The 18,968-nt window shown below is 53.3% G+C and overlaps 2 protein-coding genes and 1 non-coding gene across 8 annotated transcripts; 1 reads left to right on the top strand and 2 right to left on the bottom strand.

The window, feature by feature from the left end:
* Nucleotides 1-628: 628 nt before the first annotated feature.
* On the bottom strand, nucleotides 629-8,692 carry LOC100516084 (cytoplasmic tRNA 2-thiolation protein 1). The gene is made up of 2 exons (XM_021094932.2): nucleotides 7,453-8,692; nucleotides 629-5,144 (listed from the first exon to the last, which is right to left on the bottom strand). Exons 1-2 carry the CDS (start codon nucleotides 7,580-7,582, stop codon nucleotides 4,603-4,605), a joined length of 672 nt encoding a protein of 223 aa, XP_020950591.1. The 5' UTR covers nucleotides 7,583-8,692; the 3' UTR covers nucleotides 629-4,602.
* Nucleotides 981-1,109, bottom strand: LOC146402426 (small nucleolar RNA SNORA19). Its single transcript, XR_014808743.1, has one exon. It is a non-coding gene; the product is annotated as a small nucleolar RNA SNORA19 (small nucleolar RNA).
* On the top strand, nucleotides 7,458-18,769 carry LOC100514465 (beta-1,4-galactosyltransferase 3). Of its 6 annotated transcripts, none has more exons than XM_013995129.3 (7): nucleotides 8,773-8,915; nucleotides 13,140-13,420; nucleotides 15,145-15,380; nucleotides 17,266-17,453; nucleotides 17,991-18,113; nucleotides 18,294-18,398; nucleotides 18,480-18,769. In XM_013995129.3, exons 1-7 carry the CDS (start codon nucleotides 8,872-8,874, stop codon nucleotides 18,616-18,618), a joined length of 1,116 nt encoding a protein of 371 aa, XP_013850583.3. In that variant the 5' UTR covers nucleotides 8,773-8,871; the 3' UTR covers nucleotides 18,619-18,769. The 6 variants fall into 6 exon arrangements, with proteins under 6 accessions (XP_020950588.1, XP_084817912.1, XP_013850583.3 ...); XM_084961783.1 differs by lacking the exon at nucleotides 8,773-8,915 and adding an exon at nucleotides 9,113-9,358; XM_021094929.2 differs by lacking the exons at nucleotides 8,773-8,915; nucleotides 13,140-13,420 and adding an exon at nucleotides 7,458-7,956.
* The last annotated feature ends 199 nt before the right edge of the window (nucleotides 18,770-18,968 follow it).

Genomic DNA, 18,968 nt, shown 5'->3' with positions numbered 1-18,968 from the left:
CAAAAAACCTCAAAAAACCCCAAAACCAAAGAAGAGATGCTTAATTGACCAATTTAGCAAGCAGCAACCATGCCAGAACAGAAGAAAGCAAATACTATCTTGAAATATCACTTCATAATCTATACTCCATAATGATAATTTTATTGTTTAATTTTTAATTTAAAATTTTTTTCTTTTTCAACACATATGGAAAATAAAATAATATGGGATATTTACATTGAATAAAATTGGATAAATGGGAGCATCCATTGTGGCTCAGCGGGTTAAGAACCCAACTAGTATCCATGAGGATTCGGGTTGGCTCCCTGGCCTTGCTCAGTGGGTTAAAGATCCAGCGTTGTGCTGAGCTGTGGTGTAGGTTGCAGATGCAGCTTTAATCCTGGGTTGCTTGTGGCTTTGGTATAGCTGGAAGCTGCAGCTCCAATTTGACCCCAACCTGGGAACTTCCATATGGCACGGTGGGGCCTAGAAAGACATTTAAAAAAAGTTGGATAAATGCTTCAGTTAAAAACAGAGTTATTATTCCAAGTATATACTCTTTACAATATATGCATCTAAATTATAAGGATAAAGAGGTCAAAGGAGACAAAATTAGATACTATGCCAACATTAACTTTAAGAGAAAGCCTTTCTTTTTTAATTTTAAAAATGTTTTATTTTCTAAGATGCATACACAGACACATACAGAATGGCATGTGGTATGGCATTTTATGTAGGCAATCCTGCAAGCAGAACACCGATATATAGATAATTGAGCCAATCTTATTGTTGCTTTCTATCTGATTATGTTACATTTACTAAATTAACTTTTTAAGTTCACCAAAACCATTTCATCACTATCTTTAGTAATGCACATTTCCCCTCCCCCCAGTTTCATTTAAGGGACTAGATATTTTCACCTTATTAAAATTATTATAAACCAATAATAGTGCTTGAATTTCACTTTTCCACATAATTCTAATTCTGAATTTTTTTAAAAAATTTGTCTGAAGGGGACTGGCAGCATTGCTCTATAGTTATACTGCTAATGAATCTTCAATTATTTGTACAGCACGTTAAGAAATAACTGTTCACGTGTATGAGAGAAAGCAGGTCAATGAAATGTGCACAAGAAAGCCTTTCTGATGTCCCTCCAACTTAGGTGTCCTTCTGGCCTATGGCTGGAGACCTTGTGCCTGAGGGGTGGGATCTTTGGCAGAGTTGAAGATTTCCTGAACGCAGAGCCCCGCTATGCTCCAGAACCATGGACAGCGTCAACCCCTCTGTGAGGTGCTCCCCAGGTCGGGTACGGTGGGTGGAGCGCCCCCTAGGGGCAGATCCCGGACCTGTCTCAGATGCCGCGGAAAGAGGGCTGGGGAAGGGGGTCGGTGAGATTCTGTCCTACAGGACAGAGGAGCTGGTCAGAGAACTGCCAAGCTCCTCCTTATTCTCCCCCTGAAAACCTCATCCTTGAGAAGAGGGGATTTAACCTCAGAAACTGCATTTCTCACAAGCCACTGGATTCCTTCCCCCTCACCCCCTGCAGAAAACCTTTGTGTCTGATTCCTCCTCTTCCTCCCATCAGTTTCCAGTCGGTTGATATTGTGCTGTTACTTTTAATCCCTTCCTCATGCTATCATGGAGCTCTGGATAACCAAGACCATGTCTTACGGTCATTTTCTGTGCTTGGTGCTCTGCCACGTCCTGATTCAGCTCAAAGAAAGGACTGAAGTATCAGAAGTCTGGTTAAGCTGATGGGTCACAGAAATAAATTCCAAATCTTCCTTCATTCTCCATGAAGGGTAAGCAGTCAGATGAGGGAAAGGATCTGGTGGCCCCAGTGGACCACAGCACGGAGACTTTTCATGAAGGACAGAGAAAGCCAGGCAGAGTCAAGAAAAAGTAGCAGTGGGGGTAGATTTGATATGATAGATGCCATCCAGAGGAGAGGCTTTCTGGGGCTGGAGGAATTGTATGGTAGTTAGAACTTATTCTGAAAGTGGGAGTGCAGGGCTCCTGGGAAACTTGAGAATGGGCTCAGACCCACAAACAAGTCCGGTGGCTTTCTGCACTCAAATTGACACCAGAAACCTGCAAACATCACACTCACTCCTGGGGCTGGAGCCAGCACCCCAGTTCTCCGTTTCAGACTCTGGTCACTAGGGGGCGCTTGCAGATGCGTCTGAGTTCAGCCATCCCTTCTTGAGGCTTCTTGTGTGATCAGACCAGGGCTTAGAGACGGAGTAGAGAGAAGATTCTGTTTCAGGTAGGTCCTGGCCCCCACGCCCTCCTGCTCCGAACGAGTGGTCCAAGAGATGTAAGAGAGCAGAGCGAGACCACACTCCATCCATTTTCCGAGGGGGATGAGAATGGACACGTGGGAGAGGCAGTGAGTGGAGAGTGGGATGGAAGAAGCCACTTGGGGTGAGAAGACACCAGGGCTTCTCTTGGGGGAGAAAGGGAGCTTCTGAATGAGGTCGGACTGGGGCAGCCGAGTCCAGAGAGAGTCCAGATGCCTCCTGCCTCTGCAGCTGCCCCTGATCTCCAGAAAGAAGGAACTGATCGGGTGGAGTCAGGGGGTCCCAGACTTGCCCCATCCAAGCCCAAGTTGCTGCCACTTCCCCTGCTGTGAGTGGCAAGTGGGCTGCAACACGCGACTTTTTGTTTGTTTGTTTGTTTTGTTTTTCCTTTTCTAGGGCTGCTCCCATGGCACATGGAGATTCCCAGGCTAGGGGTCCAATAGGAGCTGCAGTCACCGGCCTACACCAGAGCCACAGCAACGTGGGATCTGAGCCACATCTACGACCTACACCATAGCTCATGGCAATGCCAGATCCGTAACCCACTGAGCAAGGCCAGGGATCAAACCTGCAACCTCATAGTTCCTAGTCGGATTCGTTAACCACTGCGCCACGACCGGAACTCCTGCAACATGTGAGACTTTATGTAGGGTCCTTGGTCTTCACGTTGGGGTACAACTTGGAGAAGCATGAAGGGCAGGATCTGCAGGGATGAGAACTGGGGACACTGTGTAGGACAAAGGGCTTCCTCACGCTTGGACCTTCTCTCATCTGGAAATTTCTAGGTTTATTCTAGAAGAGGCTGCATCTAATTTATGGAAGGAGCCACATAGACCATGATCCTCCTATGCCCACAAACAGACCAGGTCAAAAGCTACAAGAGGAGTTCCCTGGTGGTTCAGTGTGTTAAGGTCCAGCATTATCACTGCTGTGGCTGGGGTTGCTGCTGTGGCACAGGTTCAATCCCTGGCCCAGGAACTTTTGCATGCCATGGGCGTGGCCAACCCCTCCCCCCAAACAAACAAACAAAAATACTGCAAAAGAGGACCAAGGACTTTGGGCCATTTCCACTTCCTTTTGAGGACCTCCACCTATGACTGCTTCATGAGTAACAAAGGTGCCAGGACCTCTGGCATCTGGACAAGCAGGACATTGGGGGATGGCAATAAGTATCCTCCTGGTGTCACACTTTTTTTGGGGGGGCTTTTTAGGGTCACACCTGAGGCATATGGAGGTTCCCAGGCTAGGGGTCAAATCGGAGCTACAGCTGCCAGCCTACACCACAGCCACAGCAACGCCGGATCCTTAACCAGCTGAACAAGGCCAGGGATCAAATCCATGTCCTCATGGTTCCTAGTTGGATTCGTTTTCACTGAGCCACAACAGGAACTCCTGTCATACTGTTCTGAGCTCTGGTTCCCTCTGTCCATCCCAAGTGCTGACCCAGACACCTGACATCCATATCCTGGGGACCCTGGAGTCTGAGCACAATCCCTCTCCCCCAATGCTAGGGTCTGGCGAGGAGGCAGGGCATGCAACAACTGGCACCTGAGTGTCCCTGAGTCGCCCTCTCCCCAACACGCCTCTTATGGTTGTGAGGACGCAGAAGGTCTGTGCATCCTTGCACCTTCTCCACCCCAGGACGCCCAAGTGGAGTCAGAGCTACTTCCTGGATGCTGGTTCTGGGAAGGTGCCATTCTCACCTAGGTGCTCCAGTGACCACACATAACAGAGTCTAAAATGGGTAAGAAGAGGGCCAAGGCACGTCCACCGCCCCCAGCTGGGTCTCTCTCCAGCGAGGTGACCTCAGGCCAGTTATGGATCTCAGGCTACAGGCAATGAGATCCTGGCGCAGATGAGATGGTGCAGCGCCCGCAGCATGAGGAGTACTCGCACAGAATTGTCATGGTTACTGTAATTGACATGAAGTCACGTGGGCTTACTTATCCGACTGCAAGCAAACATGGACCATCAGGCACACAGTAGGCGCTCAAGAAGGACTAGGACTGCCTGAGCAGGCCCAGCACCCCGCAGAGGTGCCGGCAAGCGGCCCCCTCATTTCCACTCGCTCCGGAGTCGAAAGTCGTTGAGTCCTCTCCTGTCTGAGACCCAGGGGCAACCCCAGGCCCCCGTCCCTCCTCCCCAGCCCCAGGCACCCGGAGCCCCAGCTTCCTCAGTGTCCCAGGTAACAGCATCCCGGCCCACTCCCAAGCTCACGCGCAGCCCGGCCGAGGGTGACTCGGGTTTCTTCACAGTCTCATCGCCACGGCGTCGGATCGCCACGTCCCTCGGATCGCAGCGCAGATCGGGCGGGCGGGCGTCTCTAGAAGGCGGGGGCGCGCTCGGAGGCCGGGCGCCCGGACGGCTCCCGCGGCGGCGCCCCCGGCGGGCCCTCCTCGTCCAGCCCCCGGCGGCCCTTGCCGATGGCCAGGCGGGGCCGGCCGCGGTTCAGGCCGTCCAGGAGGGCGCAGGCCTGGCAGAGCGCGCGGCTGGCCAGCGCCCCGCAGCGGCTGCAGGCGCCGGGGGGCGGGGGCCGCGCGGCCGGGGCCAGCGCCAGGCGCTCGGCCGAGTGCACGAGGTCCAGCACCGCCGACGGCCGCGCCGCCTCCAGCTGCTTGAGCAGGTCGCGCGCGTGGCCGCGGAAGGCCTCAGGCGCGTACACGCACTCCTCGGAGAAGTAGTCGAGGCGGCGGAAGTGCGCGTACAGCACCACCTCCTTCTGCGAGGCCAGCTGCAGCGGGCGGCAGCGCGGCAGGGCGCCCCCCTCGCCGGGCGAGCCCAGGCCCCCGCCCCGCGCCAGGCGGCCCGCGTCGCCCCGCAGGAAGTTCATGAGCACCATCTCGGCCATGTCGTCGGCGTTGTGTCCTGGGGGGGAGGGGGGAGAGACGGGAGCGGGTCAGGAGGGAGCGCTGGGGCCCGCAGGGTCCGCAGGAGGAGAGAACAGCTCGGAGCAACTGGGGTGTCCTCATTTGCCCCCCACTTATTGCGAACCGCGCTAGGTGCCCTTTCATATAGGGAGGGAAAGCACTTAATGCTACAAAAATCATTTCAGTCTCAGTCAAAAGTGTACTTCAGGAGTTCCTGTTGTGGCTCAGCGGAAATGAAGCCGACTGGTAACCATGAGGTTGCAGGTTCGACCCCTGGCCTCGCTCAGTGGGTTAGGGATCCGGCATGCCATGGGCTGTGGTGTGGGTCGCAGACGCGACTCAGATCCTGAATTGCTGTGGCTGTGATGTAGGCCAGTGGCTACAGCTCCGATTTGACACCTAGCCCGGGAACCTCCATATCCCGCAGGTGTGACCCTAGGGGGGGAAAAAAAAGCGTACTTCAGACTGGGCAGAAGTCAAAACAGCATTTGATTGAGATCCTCAAGTGGGCTGTTGATGCAAATGCCTCTGGGAACGCAGATGACGGTGTTTGGAAAGATGAGGGAGGGCTTTCCCATCGTGGTGCAGCGGAAACGACTCTGACTAGGAACCATGAGGTTGTGGGTTCCATCCCTGGCCTCGCTCAGTGGGTGAAGGATCCCTGCGTTGCCGTGAGCTGTGGTGTAGGCCACAGATGCGGCTCTGATCGGGCATTGCTGTTGCCCTGGCTATAGCTCTGACTTGACCCCTAGCCTGTTGCTGTGTAGGCTGGCAGCTGTAGCTCGGATTTGACCCCTAGCCAGGGAATGTCCATATGCCCTGGGTGCGGTCCTTTAGAGAAAAAGGCCAAATGCAACACATTATATATATTAAGAATAAAAGGGTAATTATCTCTTCATATGATGATATACATCTAGTAAGTTACAATATTTATTACGTGTATATATATATAAGTGCATATTTACACAACAGTCACGGTAAAATGGAAGCTAAATCTCTACTTATTCTGCAGCTTGTCATACTTGAGCCTGGTCTTAGGGCTTCTCAAATGGGCCTTACTTCCCCTCCTCAGGGCCTTTGCACACACTGTTTCCTCTGCTCAGAACACTAATTCCCTCTTTATCCTTCAACCTAGCCACCCTTTCACTAGGCCCTCCTGTATAATTTTTCTTAGTAGTACTTACTAGGTTATAATTATGCATGTGAGAAACGGGCAGGAGCAGAGACTGCCTTGTGCAGCTTCATAATGGCAAAAACTTACATGGTTGCCATGAAACATTTACCGTTTCAGTGTCTTGTCTAAGTGCTTTGCATGTAATTCCCGTGATCCACCCAACTTCCCAATAACTCTAGGTCCTAGATATTATTAATATCCCTATTATGTAAAAAAGGAAACAGAGGTTAGGGGGTTTGTTCTGGGCTACATGGCTTGCATCTGGTACACAATAATTGGTCAATGATTATTAGTTGAAGTAATAATTGGGGCAGAATAAGAGAGTTATCAGAGAAGAGAAGCCAGTAGAGAAAAGGAGTTAAAAGACACAATTGTGTTTCAGACAATGGATGGCTCCTTCCTTTCTTCCTCCTCCTCCTCCCCTTCCTTCCCTCCTTCCTTCTTTCTTTCTTTCCTTTCTCCCTCCCTCTCTTTCTTTCGCCAAACCTGAGACATAGGTAAGTTCCCCGGCTAGGGGCAGAATTGGAACTGCAGCTGCCGCGCCTATGCCACAGCCACGGCAAGCCAGATCCCATTCACATGTGACTTTTGCCAGAGACTGCTAGAACGCTTAACCCACTGAGCAAGGCCAGGGTTCGAACCTCATCCTCATGGGTATTAGTCGGGTTCTTGACCTGCTGAACCACAACGGGAACTCACAGGCTATAGATGGCTTGTGATGGGAGACACCCCCTTACACCCCTCCTTTTGTGAAAAGGGATACAAAGAATGTCATTTTAAAAAAAAGGGCAGACAACCATGGCCCTAGCCCCTATAGAGTACCAACTCCCCAGCCCCGTTTGCCTGTGTGTGTGTGTGTGTGTACACCAAGATGATGGCAGTGACTCAAAAGCTTGCCATGACCGCCCATTGGACACGTACACACTACGCTCACAAATCTTCCGTGGGCGTGGAGAGCCACTTCTTCCTGAGACGCTTCAATTAAAACGTACAGGCGGCGATACCACTTCCTGGGCATGCGCCCCAGGCCCCTTACTGTGCGCGCCCCAGGCCCCTTACTGTGCCTGCCCCTCGCCCGCGCATGCACACGTTCCCTCCCACGCCGTCCTTTAGGCGTTGCGCCTGCGCTCACCCGTCACGACGTGCGTGGCTCCCACGAGGCGCGCCCCTTCCTCCAGAGCCCGGCGCCTCAGGACCCCGCAGAAGGTGCAGCAGGCGCGGCTGCGGCCGGAACCGGCCGTGCTGCGGGCCACGGCGTCCATCGTCCAGCCCCCGAAGAGGTCTGCGTAGGCCACGACGGTGAGCGGGAGCTCCCAGCGCGCCGCCTGCCGCCGCACGGCCGCCAGCGCCGCGTCCCGGTAGCCGCCGATGCCTTCGTCCACGGCCACGAGGCGCAGCGAGATGCCCAGGCGCGGGGCCAGCTCGCGCAGCACGTGCGCCAGCACGGTGGAGTCCTTGCCGCCCGAGGCGCCCAGAGTAAACCCGTTATTTGGAACAGTCTTCAGCCAGCACAGGAGAAGCCAGGATCTACTTTATATTTTCACAGGATCCCTTGGTCTGCGTGCGAATAGAGGGCGAAGCGCGGCAAGGGCTGACCGGCATGGGCAGACCAGTGAGGAGGCTCCAGCAGCTCCAGGTAAGCAGCAGCGAGAGCTCGAAGCAGAGTGGAGACAGTGGGAGAAGAGGTCCAGTTCTGGATCTCTTCCGGAGACAAAGCAGATGGGATTCTTAAAAGTCTTGGGGGAGGGCAGTGGATGAGAGAAACAGAGGACTCGGGATAAGTCCAAGTTTTTGTTTTGGCTTAAGCGTTTGGAAGGATAGTGAGGCCATTTCTTAGCAAGGAGGTGGGGGTTAGGGAAGAATGGGGAAATATTGTGAGAAGGGTAAGGTTAGAGCAGAGAATCTGAAATTTGGTTTGAGCATGGTAGATTAGAGGTCCTTTGCCCTGGAAGTCTTTCTGGAACTCTGGGCTGGGTCTGGCGCCTCCTCTAGGCTTTGATGTCTGTCCCATCATCACCCAGGCCAGCCCTGACCATTCTAGGTTGTAATCAGGACAGAAGAGGGTGCACTCGCACCGCACCCATTTTGGGGTTGGGAACAAGGAGTCAGACCTGGCCAGCAGAGTGCAATGCGGGGACACGGGCTGCGTAGGGCTCTCCAGCCCGGAGGGCCGCGGGGATATATATAGGCGTTAGGGGATCACGGAGGGGCGTGCCAGCTCCCCAGGGACGCATGTCAAATGCGTGGGGGAGAGATATGGAGGCTATCGACTCCCCCAGCGCAGTGCGGCAAAGGGCCCGGGTTGGGCCGGCCGCGGGAGGAGGCACTCACCTGAGCAGAACGCGCGCGGGGAGGTGTAGGCGCGAGAAAACGCGGAAGCGGGTTGAAAGAACTACCACTCCCAGAAGGCTTTGGGTCTGCCGGCCAACGACTCCCAGGTGTCCCTGCGGCTGCTTTCCTCGCTTACTGTGGTCGGGCAAGCGGGGCCTACAACTCCCTGCGGTCCTCACGGCGACGTCTCTCGCTCCGCCTACGGCTCCCAGAGGGCTCCATGCCTCCCCAGTTCGATTCCCGGGTGCGCTTGCGCGTGAGCAGGTGCGGCGTGTAATTTCTGGGTGCTTCCCGGCTCTGCGCCCTGAGTTTATTCCAAAGATGGATGTTTTTCAGGTTTTCTGCCCTTGTGGGAGTATGATAGAGTTTGTGGTTGGAGTGGGACGAGAAGGGGATGCGGATGCTAAAGGGAGAGGCAGCAAGGGCGCTGGATTGATTCCAAGGATTGGCCCGCATCGCTGGGCGATACCGTTTGGGCTCCTGCGCGCGCCCCCGCAGACGTGGGTGTGCTCCCAGGCCGAGGGCCACTCCGTGGGGGCTGGGGGCGTTAGCTGTGCTCGGATCTGATGGGTAGCGGTTTGTGGTTCTCTGCGCGTGCACGGGGCTCGGGGCATGAACGCGGTGAGCAGTTATACGCATGCGTGGGTCAGTGACAAATGCGCACATCTCCTGCCTGGTGCTGTCAATGACAGAGCTCGGGATGGAGGGTAGGTGAGATACATGAGGACGGGGGTTCCTTGGGGCACAAGCCTCCTAAACCAAAAAACGGAGCACCTTCCCAAGAAGTCAGCCGGAGCCTTGTGCCTCAGGTGCAAGCCCTCGGGCTCCTTCCAAAGCCCAAACTGCTCCCTCTTCTGCATGTTCTGAGATCCTTTTGTCTCTACCCTGTGAAGCCCTTGAGGGGTGGTGATACGGGGCATTTGGGTGTCAGAACCTGTTGGTTGAATCCTGGTCATGGGGCTCATTTGTTCGTTAATTGTCTCTTGAGGCTTCCTGTGTGCCAGGTTCTGTCCTCTAGGATGCAGGTGTATCAAGCCTGGTTGAGGAGAGAGGGATCACAAAGCTGGATGTGGAGAGTCCAGATATAAGGGACGACAGGAGCCCAGAGGATACAGGTGCTGCTAACCAGGGCATGGGGGGTGCAGGCGACGACAAAAACATTTAATAAGTGCTTCAGCATGTGCCAGTCATCAGGCTCTGTACTTTCCTTGCAGCATCTCAAGTTTCTCATCTGTAAATGGGGGTATTAATAATAGGACCCCCTTCCCAGAGTGTTTGAAAATAAATGCATTAACAGGAAAGTGTTATTGCCCAAACCATAAGCTTTTACCATTTCCATCTCATTTAATTCTCCTAATCAGGCATGGCTGCCTTTTCTGGGCCAGGCCTAAGTTTTCTTTGGAAGCAAGCCGAGTTGGGGATTTTAAAATCTCAGCAAACTGACACATAGTCTGAGGCAGTTCTCGGGGTGGGGGGAGGTTGTCCCCCGGAGAACACTTGGCAGTGCCTAGAGATACTTTTGGTTGTCACAGCTGGGGTGCAAGGGGAAGAGTGTGATTGGTGTCTGGCAGACAGGCCAGGGATGTCGGTCAGTATACCTTGTACTGACTCCTGCAGCACAGTCATCCAGCCCCAAACAACAATAGTGCTGTCGAGTTCCCGTTGTGGCTCATCGGAAACGAATCCAACTAGGAACCATGAGGTGGTGGGTTCGATCCCTGGCCTCGCTCAGTGGGTTAAGGATCTGGAGTTGCTGTGGCTGTGGCAGCTACAGCTCTGATTAGACCCCTAGCCTGGGAACCTCTATAGGCCACGGGGCGGCCCTAGAAAAGGCAAAAAGACCAAAAAAAAAAAAAAAAAAAAGAATTCCCATTGTGGCTCAGCAGTAATGAACTCAATTAGTCAACTAATATCCATGAGGATGCAGGTTGGATCCCTGGCCTCACTCAGTGGGTTAAGGAGGATCTGGAGTTGATGTGGCTGTGGTGTAGGCCGGCGGCTACAGCTCCGATTGGACCCCTAGCCTGGGAACCTCCATATGCTGCTGGTACGGCCCTAAAAAAGGAAAAAAAACAGTAGTGCTGAGGCTAAGGAGCCCTGGCTTAAGTGGTATTCTGCTGTGTCTTGGTTTTCTACCCCTAAACTAGTAGACATATTTAGTGTTTAGGGGTTGGTTTTATTCTCCTGCTTTGAAAGTTTCTCAAAGTATTTAAGCACATCTCCACACCCTGCACATATTTTTGAGTGAGACCTTAGTAAGAAAAAAAAGGGTTGTCTTAAGCTGGGCATGAATTTAAAAAAAAAGAGGATGGAAAAGTCCCTGATGACTCTGTGTACCACTTACCTAGTTGTGTAACCTTGAGTAAGTGACTTAACCTTTCTATGCGTCCCCTGTTCAATGGGGGTAATAATAGCAGTTGCTTTGGAAGAACTAAATCATTTGACATATGTAATAAATGTGTAAGAACAGTGCTTGGCGCTTGGGAAGTGCTGTGAATAGAGTGGAGGACAGTGTTCTGGTTCCTTATGTCACTTCCCTGCAGCAGCAGTAATTGGCAGTGTTTGAAAATGGGACCAGTTCCTCTAGTCCTTAGTGGCCATGTTCATCCGCGAACTGGCACAGTCTGAACAGAGGTTTCTCATGGATGCTTTGCAAACATTTAGTTTCATATGTTGGAGTTCCCATCGTGGCACAGTGGAAATGAATCTGACTAGGAATCATGAGGTTTCAGGTTTGATCCTGGCCTCGCTCAGTGGGTTAAGGATCCAGCGTTGCCATAAGCCTTGGTGTAGGTTGCAAACTCGGCTTGGATCCAGGTTGCTGTGGCTGTGCGTAGGCTGGCAGTTGTAGCTCCGATTGGACCCCTAGCCTGGGAACCTCCATATGTGGCAGGTGCAGCCCTAAAAAGCAAAAAAAAAAAAAAAAAAAAAAAAAAAAAAGTTTCATGTGTTGGTGTATTGGGGGAAAGACTGAGTTGGTGTTAGGGGCTTCTGGAAAGGTTAGGGTTGTCACCATGGGGGTCAGGGACACTGGCATCCAGTAGATAGCAGCTAGCAATATTACTAAATCTCTACCCCACAGCAAAGAACAGGCCTGCCCAAAATGTCAGTGGTGCCGAGGTTGAGATGAGGTACGTGTTGAGTGCTCAGAACAGCTCTTGGTCCCCATAAGCCTTCTTAGATGTTAGCTACCATTTACTCCAGCACACCGTGCTCTGTGGCGCCTCCATCTGCCTGCCCAGAACGCCCTTCCCCCACGTCGAAAATACCTTCTCATCTTTCAGGACCTAACCAGATGCTACCTTTTTGGGGAAGTGTTCCCTGACTTCTCCCATCCCCGCCCCCCCAAGACACCCTCAGTCAGGCAAGGACTCCTTGAAGACACACACATGAGACTGGATCAAATTCATGATCTTTTCTCACATCTGAGTGGCCTCAGGCCTCAGCATCCTTTTCTGAGATATTAGAGGGTGGCTTTGAGGATGAAATGGACCAGCACCAAGGGAAATGTTTAATTAACGTCAGGACTCCCCTTGTCAACTGTATTAGTCAATAAAACCTTAAAAGCTTGGTGTTGGTTTAGGTAGGCAGAAATTGTTAAGAAATACAATTTTAAAAAAGATTTGCCACGGAGGTCCCATCATGGCTCAATGGAAACGAATCCGACTAGGAACCATGAGGTTGTGGGGTTTGATCCCTGGTGTTGCCGTGACCTGTGGTGTAGGTTGCAAACTTGGCTTGGATCTGGCGTTGCTGTGGCTGTGGTGTGGGCCGTCAGCTGCAGCTCCGATTCAGCCCCTATCCTGGGAACCTCCGTATGCCACAAGTGGGGCCCTAAAAAGTAAAAAAAAAAAAAAAAAAAAATTGCCATGGAAGAAATAGGAACCAGGGAAATTATCTCATCACCAGAAGAGTTAAGAAAAAAAAAATGTTATATGCTGTATGCATGAGACCCACATCTAACGAATAAAGACTAGGAAGTATGAAAGTAAAAGGGAGGAAAAAGATAAACCAGGAAAATAACTCAAAGAAATCTAAGTTCAGCCACATCAACCACTAAACAAAACAGATACTGAATCCAAAAGCACTGTCAGTAATAAAGTGTCATATCACAAATTCAAAAGGAATAACCAGGATGCCAGAACAGTTCTAAACTCAGATGCACCTAACAACATAGTCCTCCCCCAAATAAAACTAAAGTTAGGGGATGACAAGAAGAAATCGGCACGTTCCAGAAGCACTAACATTTTACTACTGTCTCTCAGTAAGGAATCAGGTAGACAAAAACAACAACAACAATGGTAAAACTGGAAAAATTGAACCTTGAGCGGCCTGGGCAAGCCTCTCGCTCCGGTCTCCCCTCTGCAGAGAATGCTGACTCAGTCAGGGAATGATGGGCAGGGAGAGTGGACGGAGCCCCCCACCCTCTCTGGGCAAGAGTGAGGGGTTTGTGAGGTGAGAGGAATGACCTTCTATTTCCTTTCCCAGAATGGAACAGCAGAGGGGGCTCCTGTTGTTATTTCTGGGGGTGCAGCTGCTGTTGGTGGGAATGTTCCTCTACCAGAACCACCGCGGCCAGGGCTTCACCTCCTTCCTGCGCTTCCTAATACAAGCCAAGCCAGAGGAAGCAGAGGGGCTGCCTTTCCTGGCTCAGGTTGCCTCTGCCGGACTCCCTTCCTGGGACGTGTACTCCAACCTCAGCCAGATCCACCCCATGGACCTCAGCGACGAGGATCTGCCTAACTGCCCCGCCATCTCGCCCTACATTAGTAAGCTTGCGGGGGCCTCCTATGCCCCCAGCCCCACCTTGGGCTTCGGGGAGCTGGCAGTAATCCCTGAGGAGCGGGGAAGGACTGGGGAGCAGAAGGCAGTGGGCCTGGTGGCCAGAGGTGATGGAGAGTGTGCTGGTTATCTGTGGCTGCATCAAAATGAAATGCCCCCAAACTTAGTGTCTTTAAAGAGTCATTAACTCTCAAAATGTGTGGGGGTCAGGAATTTGAGGGCCATCCCAGCTGGGCAGCCGTGGTCCAGGTTTTTCATGTATTTGGAGTACACTGAGGCTGGAGTTAAGAACAGCAGGGGTAGAAGCAACCAGGAGCTGGCCGGGCACCTCAGTCTCTTCATATGGTCTTAGGGTCTTGCCCTATGGCGAGTTGGGCTTCCTCCCAGCATGGCCTCTGAGCTTGCATGGCAAGTCTTCACATAAACAGAGCAGAAGCCAAATGGCCTTTTATGATCTAGTCTCCAAAGCCACACAGCGTTCTTCATTTCTGCCCTGATCCATTCATCAGAATCATAAAAGCTCACCCAGGTTTAAGGGGTAGAGACAGACTCACCTTTCAGTAGGAAGCGTGTCGAGAGTGCTGGTGTCCCCTGCACTGTTGGACAAGAGATAGCCTTGTGACAGTCTTTCTGCTGCAGAAAGAAGAGGTGCAGCTGGGGGTGATGGACAGTGGCGCCCCCAGGGAGAGAGGGAACTCTCTCTGAGGCACTTCACAGGCTGAGGAGGTCGGCCTGAGAACCGCCCAGGAGGAGACAGCTTGGAGCTCAGGAAGCTGATTGAGCATCATCAGAGCCCATAGGAAGGAGAGCAGCGGGAGGTGATGAGTTTGCTGAGGGAGGGAAGAGAGAGGTGTGAGAGCCAGGGAGAGATGAGGGGAGGATCAGAGAGGGGAGTGAAGAGGTGGCGGGAATACCAGGAGGCCAGGACGTTTGGAGCTGGCGGGGGCAGCTCAGAGCCCTTTGTCCTGGTATGTTGGTTTCCTGGGGCTGCCCTGACAAAGTACCACGAACTGGGGGGCTTGAAACAGCAGCAGGTTATTCCCTCAGTTCTGGAGGCCAAAAGTCCGAGGTCAGGGTATGGTCAAGGGTCAGTTTCTTCTGGAAGCATCCCGGTCCTCTGTGCTAGCTCCCAGTGGTTGCTGGCAATCCTTGGCGTTGCTTGGCTTGTGGGAAGATCACTGATTTCTGCCTCCATGGCCACTTTCTCCCTGGGCCATCACACAGCCTTATAAGGACCCTGGTGACTGGATTGAGGGCCCCCCAATCCAGGATGACCCTATTTTTAACCTATTACATCCTCAAAACCCCCTTTTTTTTTTGTCTTTTTGCCATTTCTTGGGCCGCTCCCGCAGCATATGGAGGTTCCCAGGCTAGGGGTCTAATCGGAGTTGTAGCTGCCAGCCTACGCCAGAGCCACAGCAACACAGGATCCGAGCCGTGTCTGCGACCTACACCACAGCTCACAGCAACACCGGATCGTTAACCCACTGAGCAAGGGCAGGGATCAAACCCACAACCTCATGGTTCCTAGTCGGATTCGCTAACCACTGAGCCACGACGGGAACTCCAAAAACCCTTTTTCTAAATAAGGTCACATACTGAAGTTCTGGGTGGGTGTGAATTTGTGGGGGACATGATTTAACCCAATACAGCTGGGTTGTGGGGTGTCTGCAGTAGGTCCCTGACCACCGCTGGTCCCTGCCTCTCTCAGATGGCCCCCTGAAGGTGATGATCCCAGAGAACCTGACGATGGAGCAAGTGGTGGAAAAGAACCCCCTGGTGGAGCTGGGAGGCCAGTACTGGCCACCCGACTGCTGGACACACCACCACACCGCAGTAGTGGTGCCCTACTATGGGCAGGCCCGGCACCTGCAGCATCTGCTCTTCCACCTGCACCCCTTCCTGCAGCGCCAGCAACTGCACTATGGCATCTACGTGGTGAACCAGGTGTGGCAAGAATGGGGAGGGCCAGGAGGGCAGAGGGGTCTGGGCCTGGCCTTGGAGAGTCACAGCTGGAGTCATCACTCTGAGCTGAGTGTCTGGACCAGAGGGTATCAAGAGGTGGGGCGCAGGACTGATGAGTCGGGAAGAACTTGGGGAGTCCCCTTACAGTCCAGTGGGTTAAAGATCCGGTGTGGTCGCAGTGGCGGTTTGGGTTACTGCTGTGGCACGGGTTCGATCCCTGGCCTGGGAACTTACACATGCCACAGGTGTGCCCCCACCAAAGGAAAAAAAAAAGGAGAACTTGGGAGAAGCCAGAGCCAAGGGCTGTAGGTTTAGTCTAGACTGGATGCATCTGAGATGAGCTTGAAGAGCTATGTGAGGGGAAAGGCTCATTCCCACTGAGTCTGGGTCTCTCTGGGACCAGGGCTGGTCTGGTTGGGCTCTTACCCTAAGAGGTAAATTAAAGCACTGGGTTTGGGGTCTGTTACATGCATATTTGAAATTTCGGCCTTACCCATTTCTCCCTGTGTGGTCTGAGAGTGGGACCAGTCTTCCACCCATTCATCCATTCATCACACTACTACTTGGTATAACTAGGTGTAAACTTGGGAACTTGTGTGCTGTCCCCCTGCTTTCTCCTTCATGAGACAAGGACTCATTGAGTTAATGAATGTTAAGCAGTGAAGCCAATGGCCGGCATGTGATAGGTGCTCAGTAAGTGATAGTGATACTGATGATGGTGATTAGGTTGATGGTGGTAGCGAGGATGGTTTTGGTGGCGATGATTCTGGTAGTGATGGTGATGATTAAGATGATACTGCTGCTGCCGACAGTGGTGATGTTGGAGGTACTGGTGGTGGTGATGGTGATGATGGAACTAGTGATGACGGCGGTTAAGTGACTGTGGACGGTGTTGAAGGGGGTGAAGACAGTGACCGTGATGAAGGTGATGGTGGTAGTGACTGTGACCGTGATGACGGTGATGGTAATACCAGTGATGGTGGTGGCGGTGGTCATGTTGGTGGTGATGGTGATGATAGTGGTGGCAGTCATGATGGTCATGATGTGATGGTGTTGGCAGTAGTGACGATGGAGGTTGGGTGACTCTGTCCACGGTGTTGAAGATGGTAGTGATGATGGTGGTGATGCTGATGCTGCACATCACGGTGATAAGTGATCATGGCTATGACTAAGGTGGGGGTGAAGATAATGATGAGGAGTTCCTGTCATGGCGCAGTGGTTATTGAACCCAACTAGTATCCACGAGGGTGTGAGTTCAATCCCTAGCCTCGCTCAGTGGGTTAAGGATCCGGCATTGCTGTGAGCTGTGGTGCAGGTCGAAGATGTGGCATGGGTTCCGCATTGCTGTGGCTGTGAAATAGGCCAGCAGCTACAGCTCCTATTCAGCCCCTAGCCTGGGAACCTCCATATGCCACAGGCACAGCCCTAAAAAGAAAAAAGACCAAAAAAAGAAGATGAAGGAAGAAGAGGAGGAGAGGCAGACCCTACCCTGGGCATCAGACCTAGTCTTTGTCTAGTAGGAACAGAAACTGAGACAACCACGCCTGACCACTGCCTCCCTCTGATGGCCTCTTGAAGGTGATCATCTCGAGAGCCTTGAGGACGGCCCAGGAGGGAGAGCTGAGAGGCCGAAGATACTGACTCTGCCTAGGACGGGGGTGGGGGGATCCATGAAAGTTTCCCCAGGTAACCTTTGAACGGCACCTTCTTGGCCACATCCTGGTTTTCCATCTCTCCTGTGGGAATAAGAAGGGGGTTCCAGGCAGGAGAATGGCATTCGAAGAGGTGAGACAGGACAGGCCTGGCAGGTGGGGGCACCCTACCGCCCACAGGTGACCGCAGCGCCCAGCATCACCATCTACCGCAGGTGAACAGCACTGCCTTCAACCGGGGCAAGCTGCGCAATGTGGGCTTCTGGGAGGCCATGCAGGATGAGGACTGGGACTGTGTCTTCTTCCACGACGTGAACCTACTCCCAGAGGACGACCGCAACCTCTACATCTGTGACATCTTCCCTGCCCATGTGGCGGTGGCCATTGACAAGTTCAACTACAAGTAGGCGGAGGGAAGGGACTGCCTGTGGGGGACTGCTGGCCGGGCTCAGCCCTTCCCGGGCCCTTGGCCTGCCCATCTGCACAGCCCAGGCCCTGATCTCTGGGGTCCAGGCTGGGAGGGGACAGCGGGCCTAGAGAAAGGCCTTGTGGATGGCGAGGAGCCTTCTTCCAGTGGGAGAGGGAGTGGTTATCAATGGGGCAATCAGGGTGCCCTTAACGCGGTAGACAGAGAGGCTGTAACAGGGCAGAGAAGGGGAGCTTGCGAAAGGAGGGGCCACGGATGGAGTCACAAGTTAGGCCTGTCAGATGGTTCAGGGAGGGGATCTCCCAGGGTCCAATGGGGGCCATCTCAAGGGTGAAGGGAAGGGTTACCCCAAGATCAGGCATGGAGACATCCCAGGGGTCAGGGGAGAGATTATCGCAGGGGTGAGTGGAGAATGGCTTCACCAGAAAGTGAACCTGGGAGATCCTGGTCAGAAAGGGGCCAGAGCCTATTGCCTGCAACTCCCTGCCCTTCCAACCCTCTCTGCCTCTCCAGGCTGCCCTACCGAGGCTACCTGGGAGGGGTGTTTGCCCTGCGGCCCATTCACTACCTGAGGATAAATGGCTTCCCCAGCACACACTGGGGCTGGGGTCGTGAGGACGATGACATCGCTGCCAGGTAGGGGGCGCTTCTCTGGGTCCTAGTGCAGGGAGCTGCAGGTCCCTCCACAGTGTGGCAGAAAGGGGGCTGCCCCGGACTGAGAGGGGACATGAGCTTCTCTGGCCTGAGGGGCTGGCTGTGTCATGGGGACCAGAGCAGAGGTGACAGGCATCATGTCCATGCCATCTCCCCTGTAAGGCTGAAGCTAAGCGGGATGCCCCTCTTGCGGCCCCACCTGCTGTTTGGCCGCTACCACATGCTGGAGGAGGGGCCGGACCCCAGCCAAGAGCAGAGCCCCCCGAGGTGAGCGAAGGTTCAGGGATGGGCAGCCAGTCTTAGGCCTGTCCCCACGCCCGAGGCTCACACGACTGCCCCTCCTGCCAGTCCTGGCCTTCAGGCTCTGATCCGCCACAAGTGGCGGCCCAATGGCACAGACTTGCTGGACTACAGACTGCTCTCCAAGGAGCTGCAACCCCTCTACACCAATCTCACTGTGGACATCAGCCCCTCGGTGCCCGGCTGACGGCTGTCTGGAGGCGGGGCTGGAATCCCCCACCCCTCCCACCCAGCACATCTGGATTCTTTCTTTCTTTCTTTTTTTTTGGGCATTGGGTTTCTTTCCCGCAGCCTCACCCCCCCAACCTGGCTTCGTATTAAAGGAGGGTTTATTGTAATACTCGCTTCTCCTCTCTGCCATCCCTAACCTGCGTCCTCCCATTTCCATCCATTCAGTCTCACCCCAATGCCCCAGATTCTAGTTCTCTCCTTGCAGTTCAAAGTGCTTAAGGCATATCCACCCGTGTGCACCTCACAAGAACTTGTGGGGTAGCGCTGCTGTCATCTTCCTTTTGAAAGCCAGGGCAGGTGAGTTAA

This window comes from Sus scrofa, chromosome 6, assembly GCF_054392235.1.
Source record: "Sus scrofa isolate SSC_HxYL_T2T_F1_AM1 chromosome 6, Sscrofa_HxYL_maternal_Yorkshire_Landrace_v2.0, whole genome shotgun sequence".
Lineage (NCBI taxonomy): Eukaryota > Metazoa > Chordata > Mammalia > Artiodactyla > Suidae > Sus > Sus scrofa.
Note: the sequence above shows the minus strand (reverse complement) of the source record. Positions and strands in the feature narration are given on the sequence as shown.

Excerpts from the sequence above, each read along its gene's own strand:
- LOC100516084 (XM_021094932.2), bottom strand. The coding sequence starts at position 7,582 with ATGGACGCCGTGGCCCGCAGCACGGCCGGTTCCGGCCGCAGCCGCGCC. Across the intron at positions 5,145-7,452 it reads AGCCACGCACGTCGTGACGG|GACACAACGCCGACGACATG; the intron begins GTGAGCGCAGGC and ends CCTCCCCCCCAG.
- LOC100514465 (XM_084961783.1), top strand. The coding sequence starts at position 9,264 with ATGAACGCGGTGAGCAGTTATACGCATGCGTGGGTCAGTGACAAATGC. Across the intron at positions 17,454-17,990 it reads ATTGACAAGTTCAACTACAA|GCTGCCCTACCGAGGCTACC; the intron begins GTAGGCGGAGGG and ends CTGCCTCTCCAG. Across the intron at positions 18,399-18,479 it reads CAAGAGCAGAGCCCCCCGAG|TCCTGGCCTTCAGGCTCTGA; the intron begins GTGAGCGAAGGT and ends CCCTCCTGCCAG.